Source organism: Semicossyphus pulcher, unplaced genomic scaffold, assembly GCF_022749685.1.
Source record: "Semicossyphus pulcher isolate SPU_LCO1_2020_fin unplaced genomic scaffold, fSemPul1.0.p SCAF_12, whole genome shotgun sequence".
Lineage (NCBI taxonomy): Eukaryota > Metazoa > Chordata > Actinopteri > Labriformes > Labridae > Semicossyphus > Semicossyphus pulcher.
Genome location: NW_027211626.1, coordinates 25,246,204 through 25,265,357, shown reverse-complemented (window position 1 = coordinate 25,265,357; position 19,154 = coordinate 25,246,204). Strand labels below are relative to the sequence as shown.

General features: G+C 42.6%; 2 protein-coding genes across 2 annotated transcripts in view; one reads left to right on the top strand and one right to left on the bottom strand.

The window, feature by feature from the left end:
• Window positions 1-7,294, bottom strand: part of plekhh2 (pleckstrin homology domain containing, family H (with MyTH4 domain) member 2) — a 36,152-nt gene extending 28,858 nt beyond the window's left edge. The window contains exons 1-2 of the mRNA XM_069658405.1: window positions 7,141-7,294; window positions 4,291-4,426 (exon numbers count right to left, since the gene is read on the bottom strand). Of these exons, the coding sequence (XP_069514506.1) occupies window positions 4,291-4,413 (123 nt within the window). The 5' untranslated portion in view covers window positions 4,414-4,426; window positions 7,141-7,294. The remainder of the gene's footprint in view (window positions 1-4,290; window positions 4,427-7,140) is intronic.
• A 1,113-nt stretch (window positions 7,295-8,407) lies between these two features.
• thada (THADA armadillo repeat containing) overlaps window positions 8,408-19,154 on the top strand; it is a 110,235-nt gene continuing 99,488 nt past the window's right edge. Inside the window, exons 1-9 of the mRNA XM_069658655.1 lie at window positions 8,408-8,431; window positions 8,908-8,989; window positions 10,027-10,136; window positions 10,221-10,351; window positions 10,429-10,577; window positions 10,669-10,701; window positions 10,791-10,839; window positions 11,708-11,901; window positions 12,081-12,175. Coding sequence (XP_069514756.1) covers window positions 8,917-8,989; window positions 10,027-10,136; window positions 10,221-10,351; window positions 10,429-10,577; window positions 10,669-10,701; window positions 10,791-10,839; window positions 11,708-11,901; window positions 12,081-12,175 — 834 coding nt within the window. The 5' untranslated portion in view covers window positions 8,408-8,431; window positions 8,908-8,916. The remainder of the gene's footprint in view (window positions 8,432-8,907; window positions 8,990-10,026; window positions 10,137-10,220; window positions 10,352-10,428; window positions 10,578-10,668; window positions 10,702-10,790; window positions 10,840-11,707; window positions 11,902-12,080; window positions 12,176-19,154) is intronic.

The window sequence follows — 19,154 nt, the reverse complement described above, 5'->3', positions numbered from 1 at the left end:
CTCTCTGATGATGGCTGTTTAAATCTTATTTTAATCGAAGTACTGAAGTAACTCCAACTTTTATGATCAGATCAAATGCACACATGGAAGAAGTTAATACACACACACGCACACACACACACACACACACACACACACACACACGCTCTATATAGATCCTCTGCTGCACCACAAACAACAGACCACATGTGCCTCTCTATAACAGATATAGCATCTGGCAGAGAGCAGCATGTTAATTACAGAGCATGTATACTGTGGACCAGAGCTGGAGACAACACACACACTCACACACACACACACAGAGCAGACATAACAACCAATAAAAGCCCAGATGCTGATGATACTCTCCTGTTTATGAGTGTGTTATATAAAGCATGAGTGAGGTCTGGGTGTGTGTCGGCGTCTCGACGGAGCTGCACAAAGTTTGGTTAACTCTAGATCTTTGTTTGGGTTAAAATAATAATCTATAGAGCTGCTACAGTGATATCATACATACACACACACACAAACACGCACACACACGCATGCATGTGACCTCTGAAAACGCTCCATCACCTCTGCAGTAGATTCCCTCCTCAGATCCAAACTCTGCTTCCATTCCTGGAATTCCACAACTGGCTCTCTGTGGCCAACCTTCCCCTGAACTCCCCCCCCATCCCTCCATCCACAGCCAAACAGCCAGCTCACAAAGCTTCTGTCTGTAAACTCACAGGGCTGCCCTACCATCATACATCTTTAATGTGTAAATGCATCACCAAACAGATTTAAGCTTTACTGTCAAACTCTGGCCACTTTGAGTGACAGCTGGGAGCTGCTAGCTGTCTGCTAGGTGTCACCTCAGCTAATTCAGTCACTGAACGTAACCTCTGGGCCGTGTTTGTGCTGTTGGAGCCTTTTAGAGATTTGTTCATGTAAATATCAGACACATAATCTGTGTGCGCGCTTTATTGGACTAACAGACCGTCCAACACGTCTCACACACTGTTTTTACACTTATTTATATGTGAGCACTGATTAGCAGCTAGCTGTGTCTGTGCTCACCATACCTGCTTGTTAGCTTGGTCACTGTTTGTCTTACAGTGATTTATTCGTGGCGGCCCGTGCAGGGAGTCAGGATGTTGTTGGCTTTTCGTCACAGAGAGGACGGGGAAGAGTAGTGATGAGAAGGTTATTTTTCACCAGCCTCAGAAAGCCTGCTCTGTTGGCCAAGCTCCCACAGCTTAAAGTCTAATTAGAAAAAACTGCACTCAGCGACAATCACTCTGTGGGAAACCCTCGCTCCTCTTCAGCTCCGCCCTCTTGTCCAAATATGGTCACTTCTGGCTCCTCAAAACAAGATAGCGACAGCAACACTCAAGGTTTCAAAACACAGTCTTTTCATTACAAAAAGAATCCACAGATAGTTATTTACAGCCCCAAAGAACTCTATTGTTTATTTGCTGTTGTTGATGTTTGGCACGCTGAATGTGTATTAATCTACTGCTGAAAATAGTCCCTGCTAAATCTATTTCCTCCTTTTTAAGCAACTTTAGCTAAAAACGAGCAGCGTTTGTGTTCAGTGTGAGGGCTGACATAAAACAACCATGACCTCTTTGTCTCCACCAGGAGACGTGTGGCTCACTGTTACAGCTGGAGGCCGCTCGCCAAAACTAACGCCCCTCCCAAACAGTCACACACACACACACACACACACACACACACACACACACACACAGACCTTGACTTTGGTGCAAAATCTACAGTCAGACCAACATACAAACATGTACACACAAAATAATGGACTGTTTCAACTTATTAACACACGTTTTTTCAACACACACACACACACACACACACACACACTTCAGTAAACTGTGTATTCCGTCCCTCGAGCAGCTCGGTCTTTGCACAAAGCTCCCTTTATTCCCTCTCTCTCTCCCTCTCTCTCTCTCCCTCTCTCTCTCTCCCTCTCTCTCTCCCCCTCTCTCTCCCTCCCTCTCTCTCTCCCCTCTCTCCCCCATCCCCCCAGCTTTCTGACTCATTCATAAATATTTGACCCAATTAAATATGTTTAGATATTTCCAAATGAAAACTATTTTTAATAATTAAACTTCATTTGTTTGAGTTGAAGCCAAAGAAGGGAAAACTAACTCTTCAACATAAACAATATTTTCACTTTAGGAACATATTCATGAATCAGCGTGTTCATTTAAATAAAACAATAGAGACAGTAAAAACCACAGAGCGTTCTCTCTCTGACTGTGAGAAGGAACCTGCCTCTACGTTATGATCACAAGCTGTTCTCGGTCCAGCCAATTTGATGATAGCGACACTTAAAGCCAGTGCCATTGATTGGATAAATTAGACAGAAGTCCGCTCAGAATGACTCTTCACCCTCCCGTCAGGCTCCAGGGGGCTGTGGGGGGATTTTGCAGTGACGTGCGGGCGCCCCCGCACAGCTTTAAAACAACAAGCTAAGAGTAAAAACATCAGCAGGAGTCTGGATGTTAACACGAGGAGCTCACAGAGTCACGAGGGAGCGTGAGGTCAAAGGTCACTCTATAACAGACTACACAAGTTAAAAACTACATGTTAATTTGAGCGCTGCACTGTGACATGAAATATGACGGTTACAGTGTCATACCTTTATAAGGCTTTATTTTAAATATGTAATCTTTATGTGTTTTTAGTCAGTGATTCTCCTGCTTTAACTCACCTCTTGTGTACCTCATTAGTTGCCGTAGCGACCTAATATTGCTGCTGCACTATATTAAGTTAAAACCTTTCAATCACAATATAAGACACTGAACATCAGCTTGTAATATACGTATTTTTGTCTGTATGGGTTGTTGACAAAATCAGTTAAACTCTGTGTGAACTCTGAATCCTGGGAGTGACATCAGTATGTGGTAAAGATGAGAGGATTAGAGCTACTCTTCATCAGGTTTATAACAAACACAGCGACCACACATCCCACTGTACTGGGCCAACAGTTTGACACTACGAGGAGGTTCCTTTAGTGTCACAGAAACCTCACAAACAACGACTTCAAGATTAAGCTGGAACACAAGACGGACACTGAGCTCTAACCTACTGAAAGTGAGAAAGTGACAACATTTTAAGATGTGTAGAGCATAATTAAAACGACATATTTTTTGTTTTTGTTTTACATATCTTGGGGTCTAAATGACTGTTGACAATATCACAGAAAGGAACCCTGCAGAGATAGACCTTTTTGTTACAGAGGACGATGATTGTTTTAACCACAAACAGACGTTACGTCGCTCTCTGCAAACACACCAGACTAGATTTGAATGCTGATGTAAGTGAAGCTTTTCTTCCATCAGCCGCTTCATCACAGGCGATCACAGCTGAGGTATTCAATAGTTCTGACTAAATGAGACTGAATGAGGACCAGGAGGGCTTTGGGTGTCGGGATTAAACATTACTGAATATAAAGAAAACTGACCAAGTAGTAGTCGTTCAAAGTTAGTCTGGACTGAACAGGAGAACAGGGTGGTGACGTTAGCGTTAGCCTCATTAGCCAAAAGCAGGAAGTGGTGACAATTACAGACACCCAAACTTAGCCTGCCTCCTTTCAGGAATCACGCGCTGCCCCAAAGACCATGTGAACATAAAACCCCACATCTGGTGCTCAAAAGTACAGGAGTCACCCAGCTCTGTGGTGTGTCTGCTGGGTGCGGAGCGGCCCGTCCCTCCCAGCTGGCCCGAGCTGGGTCGGCCCAAACTGCTCAGTGGCCTAGATCTGAAGCTGCTCTCCAGGGAGGCTGATTAGAGCTCTAATGTAAACAGCAGTCTGACCACAGGGCTCCGCCACGCAATGCATGATGGGATTGACCCAGCTCCAGTCAATTACAGAGTCAGAGTCAGCTGGGCAGCAAAACAAACTCCCCCAGAGACTTCGAAGAAAGATCGACTTTGGTGGGTTTTCATGGCCCACGTAGCACATGTGTAAGTCTCTGCTGCAGTCTGGGTCTGGTCCCACTTCACAGGCTGAGTTTACAGGAGAGTTCTGGTTTCTATAAACATGTTTTGAGGTATAAATGAGTAATAGGACTCTTCATCCTGCAGCAGTGAAACAGGCTGTAATGGCTGCTACATAATCCTTGATGGATTAAAGTGCGTCCACTATCTACTACTGCTGCTGCTGCCTGCATCTGTCAGATATTTGTTATTGTTTATGTCGTATATCAACAAACGCTCAGACGTGATTCAAACTTCTTTTCCCAAACTGCTCAGTGATGATGAAGTGATGAATCAGTATCACATGAGCAGTTTGCTCTAACACACCTTGTCAGCGGTGAGCTCTCGGATCTTGATGATCTGCACTCTGAACTTCATGAGCAGCGCCTCCAGGACCAAACACTTCTCCTTCCAGTCCTCCTGGCTCATGGCCTCCTCCCCCTCCGCCATGCTGCCTCACCTGCTGAAAACACACACACACACACACACACACACACACACACACACACACACACACACACACACACACACACACACACAGCAGTGTGATAGTGAGTCCATGATAATACTGTCACTCTGCTGCCTGTTTCCTGTGGATGTCTTGGAGCTGGATGGGATTCAGTGTCTTGCTCGAGGGCACTTCAGTGGTAAAGAAATAACTGTTTGGTTCGCCTGTGTCGACGCCAAGGCCGACCTCAAATGAGACGGTCTGGTCTAAGGAGGATTTCCTGTTTGCATCACCAGCTGTTCCCGCCCTTACTTTTTTCACCTAGCAACAGGTAGCTAGCAGGCTAACTAGAGCTAACTAACATAACTAATGTCATATAGCTTAACCTGTTATTTTAGAGATAATTTAAAGCTTCAAGGCCCTTTCTTGATTTAACATTTGTATCGTGAGTCATTAGACTGAGTTGAAACCAAAAGGTTTTAAAGGTGTATTCCTCGGCCGCTTGAGAGTCGGCCATCTTGTTTGAAGTGGTGCGCAATGAAAAGAATCTCGGGAATGCACTGGGCCACGAAGGATTCACCCGATGGAGCCTTCGTGGCCCGGGAAGAGGAGGACGCAACCGAAGGTGGGACACAGATATCATGTTTGTCATTCGTCGAACTCCCTCTGTCTTTGGTAAAAGTGCTTTTAATGTCTTTGCTCCTTCATCCTTGTCTGAATTGCAAAGTCACCTTAAACTGGATCATTTAATAAGCATGGAAGATAACAGGATTAAGGATTATTTAATAAAGTAAATGTATATGTATATGTATGTAAAATAAAGGTTAAATAAAATCTAAAAGTGTCAGCCTACAGGAGTCTGATCATTTACCTGTAAGACTCACCAGTTTAACAAAACTATGGCCCTGGTTTTAGATTGAAGTTTACTCTTTTATTTTAAATCATGGTATCGTTTGCACATTAATAGTTTAATTAAAGTTATATTGTAAGCACATCGTAGGATGCTTGATGTCCACTGCAGTGAAAACCTCACTCCCTCAGAATACAATGTACTGAAAAACAGGGTCTGGGCTTGATTCTTATATGCTTCAAAGTTAAAAAGAAGTGACAGACACACAAACATCTTGACAGCACCTGAAATATTCGGGGGTGGAGCCCGGCTGGAGCGGTGTGGTGCGTGTGTCATTTCTGTTGCTTCAAAACACCTCGACACCTCAGACTAGTATCAGGTTTGACAGGAACAGAGAGAGAGAGACTGATAAGGATCTCTGACGGAGGAAGAGGAGGATAGAAAGTCTGCTTTCTCCTCTAACAACCTCTCATTAGCAGCCGGCTCACAAAGAGACTGGGAACATGTGGAGGAGGACAGACGCTGGTTTCCACAGGCTGATTTCTGCTGCCTGTTTGCTGCGGTAAACTCACATCCCTCAGAACAAAACTACACAAACATGAAAGGGCAGAGGATTTAATATGAATACTTAAAGAATAAATAGTTAAATAAACACCCATAGAAAACATCTCTTTTTATCTATTTCAGGACTTTAAATATTTTAAGATATTCTGCCCAACACTGGTATTATTTTAAATTATTCTGTAATGTGATTGTAATAATCTGTAATTTATTATTAAGTAAATGTTTTGTAGAGTTTATTAAGAGAATATAAGAATATGAAATAATTTCCTATAATAAAGAACACATTTTCTTCCTCTCTCTTTGCTCCATCTGAGCATCGTCCCTCAGTGATGATGAAAGGATGTTGTTGGTGAAAACGTTAGAGGCTGTTTAACCCCCTGAACCCTGACACCGACTTTCTCTTTCTCTCTCACTTCCTGTTGAATGAGTCGCTGTGAAGAGAATCTGCTGTCAGAGTGTTTCTCTCAGGACCAGTGATGGCCATTAAGAGCTGTAAAAGCCCCGTTACACACTGTCACAGTATAGTTGAGTGTTTATATAGAGTACTGAAAGGTTACAATATGAGGAGACAATCTACTTTTCCTTTTGAACTAACGAGGGAAACATTGAGTGAAAAGTTACTCAGTTTTTTTTTTGGGGGGGGGGGGGGGTTAAATTTCTGAGATCGGAACGACATTTAAACTGAGATCTGATTAATTCCAGATATAAAATATGTTTTAAAACGGTTAAGTGGTGGCTACAATCAAACCAGAGCTGTGCTGATATTTTAGATTATTGCAGTTCAATTACTATGATGCATTTTCCGAGTGTAGTTTAGTTTTTCATACTGTATATTTTAACTTACTGCAGATACTGAGATACATTGATAAGTTAGAAACTCTCAGAGCAGGTTAGTTTGATGCATCCTCCCTATCAAATACATTTAAATGTAAATTCTTTCATTAGTCGACTGTACTATGACACGACATTGCTCGTGTATTTTGTTTAGTTTCGTGTGACATTTTTACATTTAATGTAAAAGAAAAAGTGTCTTAATAATGGTGCGAGCTCTGGAGAAACGTCTGAATATAACACTAGCAAGCAAAAGACACAATTAGCACCACTCTACTTCAAAACAGTGGATTTATGAATAATGAGAAACATGATTGACCAAAACTAAATCAGTTCACATCTCTGTTACAGCACAAACAAGTGAATGGAAAACAACTATAAACCAATCGTACTGCTTGAAAACACCTTTAACTAAAACTCAGACGTAAGACCCTCCGCTGTTTCCTTAATTAAAAAACATCTCATCAAAGTTTGAGTTTCTTACCTTTGAGAATATTTGATGGACAGAGACTATATGAAGGATATCACGCCATGTTCACTCCAGCGTCTATAAGCGTCTTGTTTAAAATCCAAATTCAAGAGAAAAAACGGTGAATTTCTGTCTTTGCCGAAGAAATTCATTCCAGCTTTCAGGCAAAAGTTGGAGACGGGCTGGATTCAGAGGGCGTGGCTTACGCACGGCACGTCCAATAACATCTTCGGCAGTCTGTGCTCTGTGTTTGACTGACGGATGATGTCAACCAATAATAAGCCGGAGCGCTGTTTTATGGACCGAGGGCGGCCAGAAACGATTTGTCGGAAGTGACGTTCCACATGTGCAGCATGGACCGTGGGTGTGTCAAGTACTCAAGAGCAACACAGGAAGCCAAATAAGTGCCTTTTCAAATTAAAGGTTACAGGACACTTAAAGCTATAAAGCAGATGTTGAGTTTTTGTATAAGAATATTTTGAATATTTTTGAAATATTAATTTTATATGAGTGAATTGTATGTACATAATAATACGATTTTAATCTTTGTATTATTATTTTCTATTCCTTGTAAAAAAAAAAAAAGAGAGAGAGAGAAGTGATTTAGACTGAATTACTTTCATTGTATTTTGATTAAACCCATGCTAAAGTTAAGCTAACTTTATATGCTGTTTGAATTATTAAGTGTGTTTTATATATGATATGGCCTGTTTGTGATTTCATGATGATATAAATTAAGATAGGATAAACTTTATTGATCCCACAATGGAAAACAATTATACTTGTAACAGCAGCTAATCAAGTGATAAATAGAAATTATTATGATTTATAGTAATAATAATGATAACAAACAACAATAACAGCAACAATAATAATAATAACATGATAATAATAATAAGAATAATAAGAATAAGAATAAAGATAGTTCGTGTTATTATTATTATTATTATTATTATTATTAATAGTATTACAAGTGTGATACAAATAAGTATAAGTATTATACAACATCCAAATATGGTATATAACATATATTTGATTTAATATAAAATGTTTGTAGAGGATTGAAAGAGGAGGGAAGTTGAGGATGGACAAACAGGTCTGTAAAGTTTTTTTAACCACAACATTTTCGGAAAAAGTTATTTTAATCATGCAATGAATTAAAAAAAACGAAACCAAAGGAGGCATTTCATTACCTTTGGTTTCTGGTATTATGTTTAAAGAGTCTTTTATTCTGAAAAGTAACTACCGGAAGCCACAGCTTATTATTCGTTAGCTTGGTGCGGCGTTCAGTTAGCCTCCAGCTGAAGTAGGTAAAACGCATGCTGAATTGAGCTGAATGTAACTTTTCTTTAACTTTACACAGTTATGAAGCTTTTCGGCTCTATATGAGCGTTTATTTGTTTTGTTGTTTCAGTCCTGTCTGTGTCGCATTTTAACTGTGGACATAGAGTCAGTGCCAGAGAGCTAGCAAAAGTTGGCTAACATTAACGTTGGTACTCACAGAAGCAGGACTTCTAGGAGTACCAACGTTAGGACTTTAGCTAATACAGAAACCGTTGAAGTGAAAACAAAGTTACCACGTGTGTGTATGTCTGAGTATTAATATAAAGAAAAACATATATTCTTTCATTCAAACACTCGGGGGCTGAGTATGAGAGTCTGAAATCCTCCAGTTTGTTTCTATATCTACATATATATATATATATGTTGTTAATGTTGTTTTATATAAAGAGTCATGTACACGATTGAACTGTTGGTGCTCTTGTTGGTGCTCTTGCACAGCGCAGAGTCATGGTGGTGAAGAAGAAGACAGCCAAAGTGGAGGCTGTGGTTTTGGATGATCAGAAACTGCACCTGCTGATAGGTAATGTGTTCAAAATACAAATTAGCAAACTACATGAATATTCATATAGTTTTAATGATTATAAACTTTTGATGTTTTCACTCTATCTATAGATCTGACAGCCTATCACACAGCAGAAACATCAATAGCCAGTCAGTCCGCTGTTTATAGCTTGCAGCTAAAGTACATGCCCACTTTCTACTGCAAAGCATGTTTGCAAAAGAGAGAATAAAACAAGGAGACCTAGGGGCACAATGAGCCCCTGTTATACTCCAAAGATGAGCAAACTGTTGACAAAAAATGAATTATCATTTGGAGTGGCAGCTCGGCGTGCAGCCCCTCCTGACATCCTGCTGAACAGAGTCGGAGAGACAGATTTACTCTTTGTTTTTACTGGTTTTAATCACTGGGTCAGTTTGTTTTGGAGAGGAAGAGCCCTCTGTGGATAACACATGCTAGAAACAAGCTGAGCCTGTGTTAAGAGCAGCTCTTTATCTTTGATTTAACAAAAGAAAACATCTTTTCAATAATGTAATAGACAACTTTAGGGCCTGTTAAAAAAATCTTCACGCTTCATTATTAGCTCTTCATACTGACACAGCACTATCAAACTACAGACTCTGATAACTGTCAATACGATTAAATAGAAAAGATGTCATGATCATAATTTTTGCAGGGCCCTCTTTATTCAAGGAATTATGACAACAACTAAAATGAAAGCGTGTTGGTTTAATGGTAGTTAAAATGAAAAGCTTCAAAAACATGACCAATCAGAAATGTTCAGTGTCGCGAGCTCAGCCCCAAAGTTGCTCTAATTTTGGAGAGTACTTCCTCTCTGACCAGGGACTTTTTGTGGGCTAATATATGTCCCTGGAACTTAATGTGGACCCTGATCCCTGCAGTGGACACACTCTGAGTTTGTTCAAAGGTTCCTGTCGTTTGGGAAAGTTCTTGCAGTGAAAACACAGTTGAAGAAACCAATGTTCAGTCCAGGTGTGTTCACTGTTACCCCACTACTGCTACATAATTGATGTGTAGCAATGTGTGATCTCTCCCAGCATCCCTCTCTGTGGACGGAGGAGAAGATGGAGTCCGACAGGTGGCTCGGACCCTGCAGTCCTGCTTGGAGCTGTCAGACCCAGTGCAGCAGATCCAGCTGGTTAAGAAGGTCGGTTTGGGAGCATTATGAAGTTTAATAAAAAGTCATCTAAAACATGTTATAACAAAAAGATTATATTCCACACTGCACCAGGCAGGGACCCAGCTGGAGGCTCTGAGTGAAGAACAGCCCTATGGAGCTCTGCTGGAGGCCTGTCTGCACACCCTGTCACTGGTCTATACCTCCCTGCAGGCCAAGAACCCCCTGCGACGAGCCATAGCCAGGTACATCACTCGATAGAAGCCTGTTTTTGTGAATGCAGCCACTGATCAATAACACGTCTCTGTGTTTGTTTGATCAGTGCTTTAGGTTCAGTACCAGCCTGGCTACAAGAGCACGCTGTGAACAGTTTGTGTGCCTGTCTATCTGACTGTCTGTCTAACCCAACGTCAGACCAATACCCTCACATCGTGGACACCATCACTGCCTGTCTGGACGGCTTTGTTATCGGTGAGTCAGTGACCGTCTTAATGCAGATTTATTCCACAGATGTGTCACTTCCTGTTGTTGAGATAAATCAACTTTTTTTAAAACTCTCCAGGTGAGAGATGCGTCAACAAACTGCTGCCTGAAGGTCAGTGTCAAACATGTTTTAAAAGTAAAATAAGGAATGTATCACATACAGCAAAGCCTCTTGTTGACTCTCTTCTCCTCTCTGTGTAGTGTTGCAGTTCCTTCACAGGGCCTTGAGTGATTACCTTCAGCAGAACAGGTATAGAATCATTCTCTTTTATGCATATTCTTATTCTTTCGACTAAAACGATATTTAACTTGTTGTCTACGTTCGCACTTTTGCTTAGTGTGATGTCATTTCTTAGATTATCCTTACATGTTTCATATCTCTGAAATCTGTACAACCTCAGCTAGGAGGTTATGAAGGTCAATAAATTACAATAATTTATGACATTGACATTGAAATTTCATTGAAAGATAATAATAATATAATAAATACTCCTCCTCAGATTTTGCTCAATCAAGTCTGATTGTAGAAACATTGATGTCATTATTAAGAATATGCTTATATGAAATCTGCACGAGCCTCTGTTTATGCATGCTATTCTCCAGCTATTCTGGTTTTTATTTTCAATCCATTTGAACAGGATTATGCAAACTATGGTCTCCTATGAGCCCAAGCCTTGTCACCACATTTACACTGTATGTAGCAGAATAACAACAAATGTACAGCATGATAAAAAAAAATCATGGTTCCTGAAAGTTTAAGACGATAGCTTGCTAATTCAAAAAAATGAAGGCTCTAGGTTTTACGTTTTTTAATTTAAACAGGGCTGTGCAGAAACAATCTCATGCTCGAGGGGGGTTCGTTTTAAAAGAGTAAATTATGTCTTCTTGTTGCTTATTAAAAATGAATCTCTTCTTTCCATGATGTTTAGTTTTGCATAAATAACTTGCATCGCAGTGCCTTTTATTAAATGCAAGTCACAACAGTTTCAGCTTTATTTTCATCACACACTCAGAACGTTTTCTGATCAGAGAAGGTACATGTTTCATGAGGGAAATCTGTGACTATTTTGAACTTTTTGTTGAGCCGTGTGCCTCTGTCGCCCCCTGCTGTCCTTCAGTGGGCTAGCAGGACGTCACATAGCCCAGGCCCAACTGATGCAGTCCTGTCTGGCTGCAGTAAAGACGTCCATGCTGGTGGTCCAGAAATCCCAGGAGAGCATCAGCGCTGCCCTGAAGGCTGAACAGAGTCACTGCACGCTGGATGACACACTGAGCAGCCTGCTGGGCTGCTACACACACATACTCACTGATGGTGAGAAACAGCACACACACCTTAGATGTACACAGACCTGGAGTGATTGAATCAGAATCAGTTTTATTGGCCAAGTATGTGGGCACATACAAAGAATTTGACTCTGGGACATGAATGCTTCTTGTGAATAGGAAATAATAAACCACAAATATCTGTTCTGTTCTTCCTCCTGTCTCTAGAGGAGTTTGTCCAGTCGGTGCAGAGTACGGCCGGCATGGCTGTGGTGTTACTGATCAGGTCTGTCATGGGCTGTGGAGATGATGTCGCTTCTGTGGTGAGTTGAGAAATAAGTATTTAGGATTGTGCACTTAATGTTCTGAATGAGACTCATCTTTGAGCATATCTTTCTTTGACATGCAAAACAACTAAAACGAAACACAGTGTGTAACCAAGCTACATAAAGAAGAAGGATTTTCATTTACAAGGAAACACATTTAAATAAAAAAAACCCCCATCAAAATGAATATGTTGATCTCTGGTATTCCTGAAAAAAGAAGAACCTAAAGCTGCACAGTTGTTTTGTATAAACTGACAATAAACTTTGCACAAATTTAGGCTGTTAAATACTTACTTATACTTATCAGACCAAAAACAGTATTTAATTTGATATTATTGTTCTGTGCTTTGTTAAGAACATCCTATTTATTTATTCATTGCATTGAATGACACCATATTGCGTGTGTGCAGGTCGAGTAGCCATACCAACTAAGTCATGTGTGACTCCTGATGGCCCCGGATTAGTCTATATCAGGGGTTTTCAAAGTATGGCAAAGTGAGTCTCCCCTGAAAGAACATAAAAGCAGCTCTCTGGACGAGGCCCTAAAGCTGGATGCGTGGTGTACCCGTCCACCGTGTAGGGTTACAGACAACCTCCTGTTCAAGGCATATGATGCAGCACAGCTCCCTGCTCTGCTCAGAGGTCCTACTCAACCTACTTCGACAGCGGGCTTTGCTCTGTCCTAGACTTAAAGAGGTCTCAACAGGTTTTTAAAGGTCCTGCTCTTCCATATGCTCAGGACAACAGCAGTTCTGCGTGCTGTAGACAGGCGAAAGGTTTACATTGGTCGGCCTGATTGATGCCTAGTTTCATGTCCCCATATTTCCTCACCACTAGCAATTCCTCCGTTTTACCTTTTGAGGCTGCCAATTTCCATTCAGAATGCTGTCCTTGGGCCTCTCTCTTTCCCCACGGGGGTTCACCAGATATGTGGCAGCAGCTCTGTCCCCCTACAATCGTGGGGCATGAATGTGGTCCCCTATCTGGATGACTGGTGTATGCGCCAGTCCCAGGTGACCCAGTACATGGCAGCTCTTCTTTCTCACGTTGCTCGGCTGGGACTCATGGTGAACCTCAAGAAGAGCTGCCTAGTTCCTTCCCAGACCATCACATGTCTAGGTGTGTGGATCTAGACACAGTTGCAATGGCCTGTCCATCGCTCTAGCAGGTGGACAATATCCTCAGCCTCCTTCCTGTCTTCCAAGAGGTCAAGTGGCTGTCTTATGTCCAATTTCTACACTTCTGTGAAAAGTTGACAGCAGCTGCAACCATTAGATTTGCCATTTGAGTTGCTGGCTTAAAAGCTTCCACTTGGACGCAAAGTGGTGCAGTCACTAGAGACTCAAGGTGTCTCAGCGGTGACTCCTTGCTCTGTCCGCATGGAGGGAAAAGTCATTGATACTGAAGGGCATGACCAGCGGCTCTGTTTCAGTCTGTTGCAAGACTTTCACGGCCGATGCCTCCCTCTCAGGTAGGGGTGCAGTCTGGTAAAACCGCACAGCTTTAGGGCAGTGGTCTGCTCAGGTCTGCGCAGACCATGTCAATGTGCTGGAGCTACAGGCAGTGCACCTAGCACTTACACACTTTGCCACACCTGATGCCTCTAGGGTCTTTACATCTAGGACCTCTTCAGCAGGGCAGAAGTAGACCTTGTTGCTTCAGATGAGAAGACCTCTTGCGCCCCCCCGGTTCTCCTGCATGGAGGAGACCAGCTCTCTGGGGAAGGACGTCCTGGCACACAATTGGCCAGAGGGTCTCCTCTACGCCTTTCCCCCACTCCCTATGATTCAGGTCATTTTTCTGAAGGGGGCTATGAGGCTTCATCCCCCACGAGCCTGGAGAGCTTCAGCTTGGGTCCTGCCCCTTGTGCTGGATTGTCTATGTTCGCCTCCCCATTAGCCCATGGCACAGGCAGAAATGAAGTCGTCTGCGAAGACTGCCTTGCTCCTTTGTGTCGGGGAGCTCCATACCTTGTCTGTAAGTCCTTCATGGGGTTACTGTGGCCAAATACCTCATTCATGCCGAATGTTGTGTCAAGGTCAAACCTCAATTAGCCAATACAGGTCTTGGGCAACCCTGAGAGGGGTGCCTCTGGAGGCCATTTGTGCCACCTTCACAAGGTTCTACAAAGTATGATCTGGGTGTGGTCCTCTTCCGAAATTCTTCTGTGTTAATGCAAATGTCTTTGGGGATTACCCTTCCAGTGCTTCAAGCAACAGTCAGGAAGGATGAAATAAAACAAAAGTTACATGTGTTACTACAGTTCTATGAATCCTGGATGACTGCCAGAGCATTCAGCCTCTCAGAATCCTTGTGGCTTTGTGAGAAGATTCTGCAAGAGCAGATCTACTGTTGAAACCAGAAGGTCTAGACTAATCCGGGCAAATCAGTGGTCACACGTGACTTTATTGGTATAGCTACTTGACCTGCTTATGCGCGATATGGCGTCATTCAGTGCTTAAAGCACCGCCTCTGGCGGTCTCCAAGGATTCATAGACCCGTGGTTATATGTAACTTTTGTTTTAAACTGTTTTTTGTTTAGTTTTATTTATGATACTGCCCCTCCTGGTTATTTAACAACATTAGCATTTGAGGAGTGAATTTCGCTCAGAGCCAATTAAGTGTGGTAGAGAACAGACTGCTACTGCTTCTCCTGCCACAAAATTATCTTTCAACATTGTTGCCTTGGACACTATTTATCCGTAAGTACCATTTTTTTTGTCTTCTTTGATGTTTGAAGCAGAGGCAGAATATAATTACATAAGTTATTTGTATAAGAACATTTGAAATTAGTCAATTGGTTGCTGGCAGGATTGGAAACTAGTGGCTAGTAGTATGACTCAGTATTTTCAGTTTTGCAAAACGTGGTCTTGCATTGTTCCTTAAGCTGCTTTTACACAACATGTCACATCCACCCATTCACACAGACAATTTATTCATACACTGATGGCAGAGGCTGCTACGTAAAGTGCCCAACTGTCAATCAGTTATCACATTCACACCCGTTGGCTATGCCACTGGGAGCAATTTGGGGTTCAGTGTCTTGCCCAAGGACACTTCGACATGTAGCTTGAGGGAGCTGGGGATCGAACCTCCGACCTTCCGATTGAAAGACGACCGACTCTACCACTGAGCCACAGTAATAACTCTACCACTGAGCCCCTTTAATAAATATCAAGAAGACGTACGCCTTACAACTGTGAACTATCTCATTTTGAATATCAGCAACTCATTGCAAGGACAGGGAAGTAAAAGGACCAGAGCTAATCGGGTATAATAAACAAGATAAAGTGTAGTTCAATGAGTCTAAGATCGGGCAAACAGTATCAGCCAGCCTACTAGGATGAGAGAGTGGAAACGCAGCAAGAGCATTATTAGTGATGATGCCCATTCATAATCCCTCAGGACCAAGGTCCATGCACAGCTGGCAGACCTGCTCACTGAGGCTGTAGTAGATGCTGTGCTGTCCATCGCTAAACCCTGGCTACTATGGGCAACAAACCTTGTGATTGAGTCTCCAATCCACACACCCACCCACCAACCAACTTTCGTCGGCTTATCCGGAACCATGTCTCGGTGACAGCAGTTTAAACAAGTTGACCATAGCACAGTTTTCCAGCTCCTCCTGGGGGATTCTGAGGAGTTCTCAAGCCAGATGAGATATATAATCCCTTCAGCGGGCTCTGGGTCTGCCCCTGGGTTGCAGTGGCAGCAGGCTGGACAAGATGAACCAGTAGTCCCTCTGCCCAGCAACGTTTTCAAGCTCATCCTTGCAGATTCCGAAGTGTTCCAAGGCCAGATAGGATATATAATCACTCCACTAAGCTCTGGGTCTTCTCCCAGCTGGATGTCACTGTAAAGCCTCCAAAGAGAGGTGCTCAGGAGGCTTTCAAATTGATGCCCAAACCACCTCAACTGGCTCCTTTTATTGCGAAGGAGTAGCAACTCTACTTCAAGCTCCCAGATGTCTGAACTCCCTACCCTATCTCTTAGGCTGAGTCCAGATGATTGAGGGTGCTTTCACACCTAAAGTCCGTTTGTTTGATCCGAATCAACAACCACATTGTTACAATGCTGCATTTTGCCTCGAGTTTGGTTTTCGTTCACACTGTAGCTTTTACCAGTGGACCAAAAGTTTTGATGTGCGAGGAAACTGCTCTGATAGTTCAGAATTTCCTTGTGGGAAACCTCCCAGAAGTAAACAAAGATGGAGAGCACACTCCTCAATCACACTCAACACAATCGCGGTCTTTAATGTCTGAGTTTTTTTTCTTTTAATCAACATTGTTCCATAGTTCAACTCTCAGTTCAAGTTTTTCACTGAACAGTTTGAATACCTCTGTGTTCAGGACTTCTTGGGAATGACTAAATTCTCACAAAAAGTGATATATGCTGACACGTGACGAGTTTCGATCTGTTCTTCAAGATCACCACATTAATTTTTGAACAAGTCCCAGTCTGTGCAATTAAAAAAATCCTGAAGGCAGTGAATTGACTCCTCCAACCAAACCGGAACCAATATTCATTACTGCTTGTTTCTCTTCAGGACCGGTTTGTAGGACCGAACAAATTAGACTGTGTTGTGATCAGACAGCCTGAGTGGAGCTCTCAGAAGAGATTTAAAGCCCCTTTTAATGGATCCGAAACAGAAGTCCAGAGTTTTCCTAAGTCGTGTTGGACACGTGACATATTGATAAAAGTTACCCAGAGACTTCCCGGGCTTACAATTGTTAAAATCCCCCATGACAAAGTTTGGGGCATGGGGTGCAATCCCTTGAAGTCTTTGCACTGTTTTTACCATAGCCCGAGTAGCATTCTCGGCATTACCCTTTACCCGGGGATAAATATACACCTATGTAATAATCGGTTGTGGGAATTCCTGTGGTAAATAAAAAGGCTGTAGAGACATCGATAAAAGTTTGCGTGCATAATGTTTCTCTGACGACAACTGTGTAACACCAGTATTTGTTAACATAAAGACACAACCCCCCACCTAGGGGATTTACCAGTCATCTTGGGGTCTCTGTCAAGACAAAAGGGTTCCCTGAAGCTGTCAATTTCCAGGTTGGAATTAAGGTCCTTATCTTTGAGCCACATTTCGGTCGAAGCAAGAAGGCAGGTGGAATTATACTCCGACAGAAACTTGACATTTGCCCGAAGATCATCAGCTTTGTTGCGTAGTGACTGAACATTAGCAAGAATGATAGTTGGAAGCGGTATCCGACGTTGGCCCTTTCTTTTAAGCTGCTGGCGCACGCCGCCACGTCTCCCCCTTTTCCTCACGCCCGCCGGTCTGGATGCCCGGCCTCGGTTGACTTCACGTGGATCCTGACAGCGATCTCACGGGGAAAAGCTGAGGGGTCCAGTGTGCCCACATCGGAATAACGTAGTAGAAGAAGAAACTCCCGGCTATACTGGAAGGGCCCTCGCTGTCCAAAAAGTCCACGGTATAAGTGAAATAAAAACATCAAGAGTAGGAAGAGGCCAACCAGAGAACCACTCGCAGATCAGCCAAGAAAATAAGTCAAAATGACGATAAAAATAGGTCACACTACTATCAGATCACAGCTCACACACTCTGCTGCTGCTGCCTGTCACCATTACTAGTTAGGTTAGGCTACCAAACTTGGTTCCTCTTTTGGATCCAGATGCCGTAACCCTCATACTCTTGGATAGAGATATTCTGTGAGTGCACAAGGTAAAGGAGCAAATCAACAGATCCCACAGTGCCTATGTGCAAAGGCTTGACCTGGAATGGGTCATAGTGGATGACGTGTACCAAGGGACCACTCATAAAACATCAAGTGTTTACATTCTGAAAACTCATGGTGAGTAATGGTAGGACATACATTCTCAGCCCATGCCCAAGCTAAATCCTGGTAAAGGCACTCAGCCACATGTTGTGACATCTCAACTGTTCTCCTAACTTCTGTACCCAAGAAGAGTACCTTAGCAGGAGTCTAAACTGGCTGGGATCTACAGTTTTTGACCAGAAAGGGGAAGATGACAAACCAGCATTTTCCTTCCTTGAGTCTTTCTTGAAATAATGAGTCTCAAAGTCTCAAAGTCTACCTAGACGGTGGATAAGGCTGGGTGGCACCGTTACCATTTAGCTTTCCCAGACAGTGCCTTCCAAGTCATAGAGGGCAAGCCATCAAGTGTTTTAGCTCTCTCATTGGGCAGAAATCCTGACATGAGGAGGCAGTACATTGACTTTATGCAGAAAATGTTTGAAAATGATCATGCAGAGCCTGCTCCTCCACTGGAGGAGGACAAAGGACACTAGTACCTACAGTACCTTCATTCAGTGATTACCACATCCTGAACCTAATCATTTAAGAGTTATCATTGATTCCAGTGCTGAATATGCGGCCCTGATTTAAACATCCTTTCAGGGGTTCTTCTGCATTTCAGGAGAGAATCTACAGCGATCGCAACTGATGTACAGCAAATGTTTTATTTTATTGTTTCACAAAAAGAGCACAGAGACTACCTCAGATTCCTTTGGTATAAAGAATAAAGAAAACAACCTCAGCAAGTATTTGAGGGACTACAGAATTCAAGTTCTTGTGTTTGAAAATATCCACTCATCAGGCTATTTATTGCATGAGCCATGTTTCACTTGTGGGTGAGAGAGAGCGTGGTGCTGATGTGAAGCAGTTTGTCGTAAGACATTTTTATGTTGGTGAAAGGATTGCCTCTGTACCCATCACCAGAGAAGCAATTGACATCTTAACCAGATCATAAAAGATGCTTCCATCCAACATAAAACTTCACACGATTGCATTCAACAGCTACACAGTTATGGAAGCTTTTCCAGCTGACGAACGGGCCAAGGATTTGAAAGATTTGGAGCTCAGATTGGTTGATCTAAGATGATGATGATGATGATGATGATGATGATGATGATGATGATGATGATGATGATGATCTCCCCGACAGCGCAGCTTGGGAGTACTGTGGAACCTTGAAACAG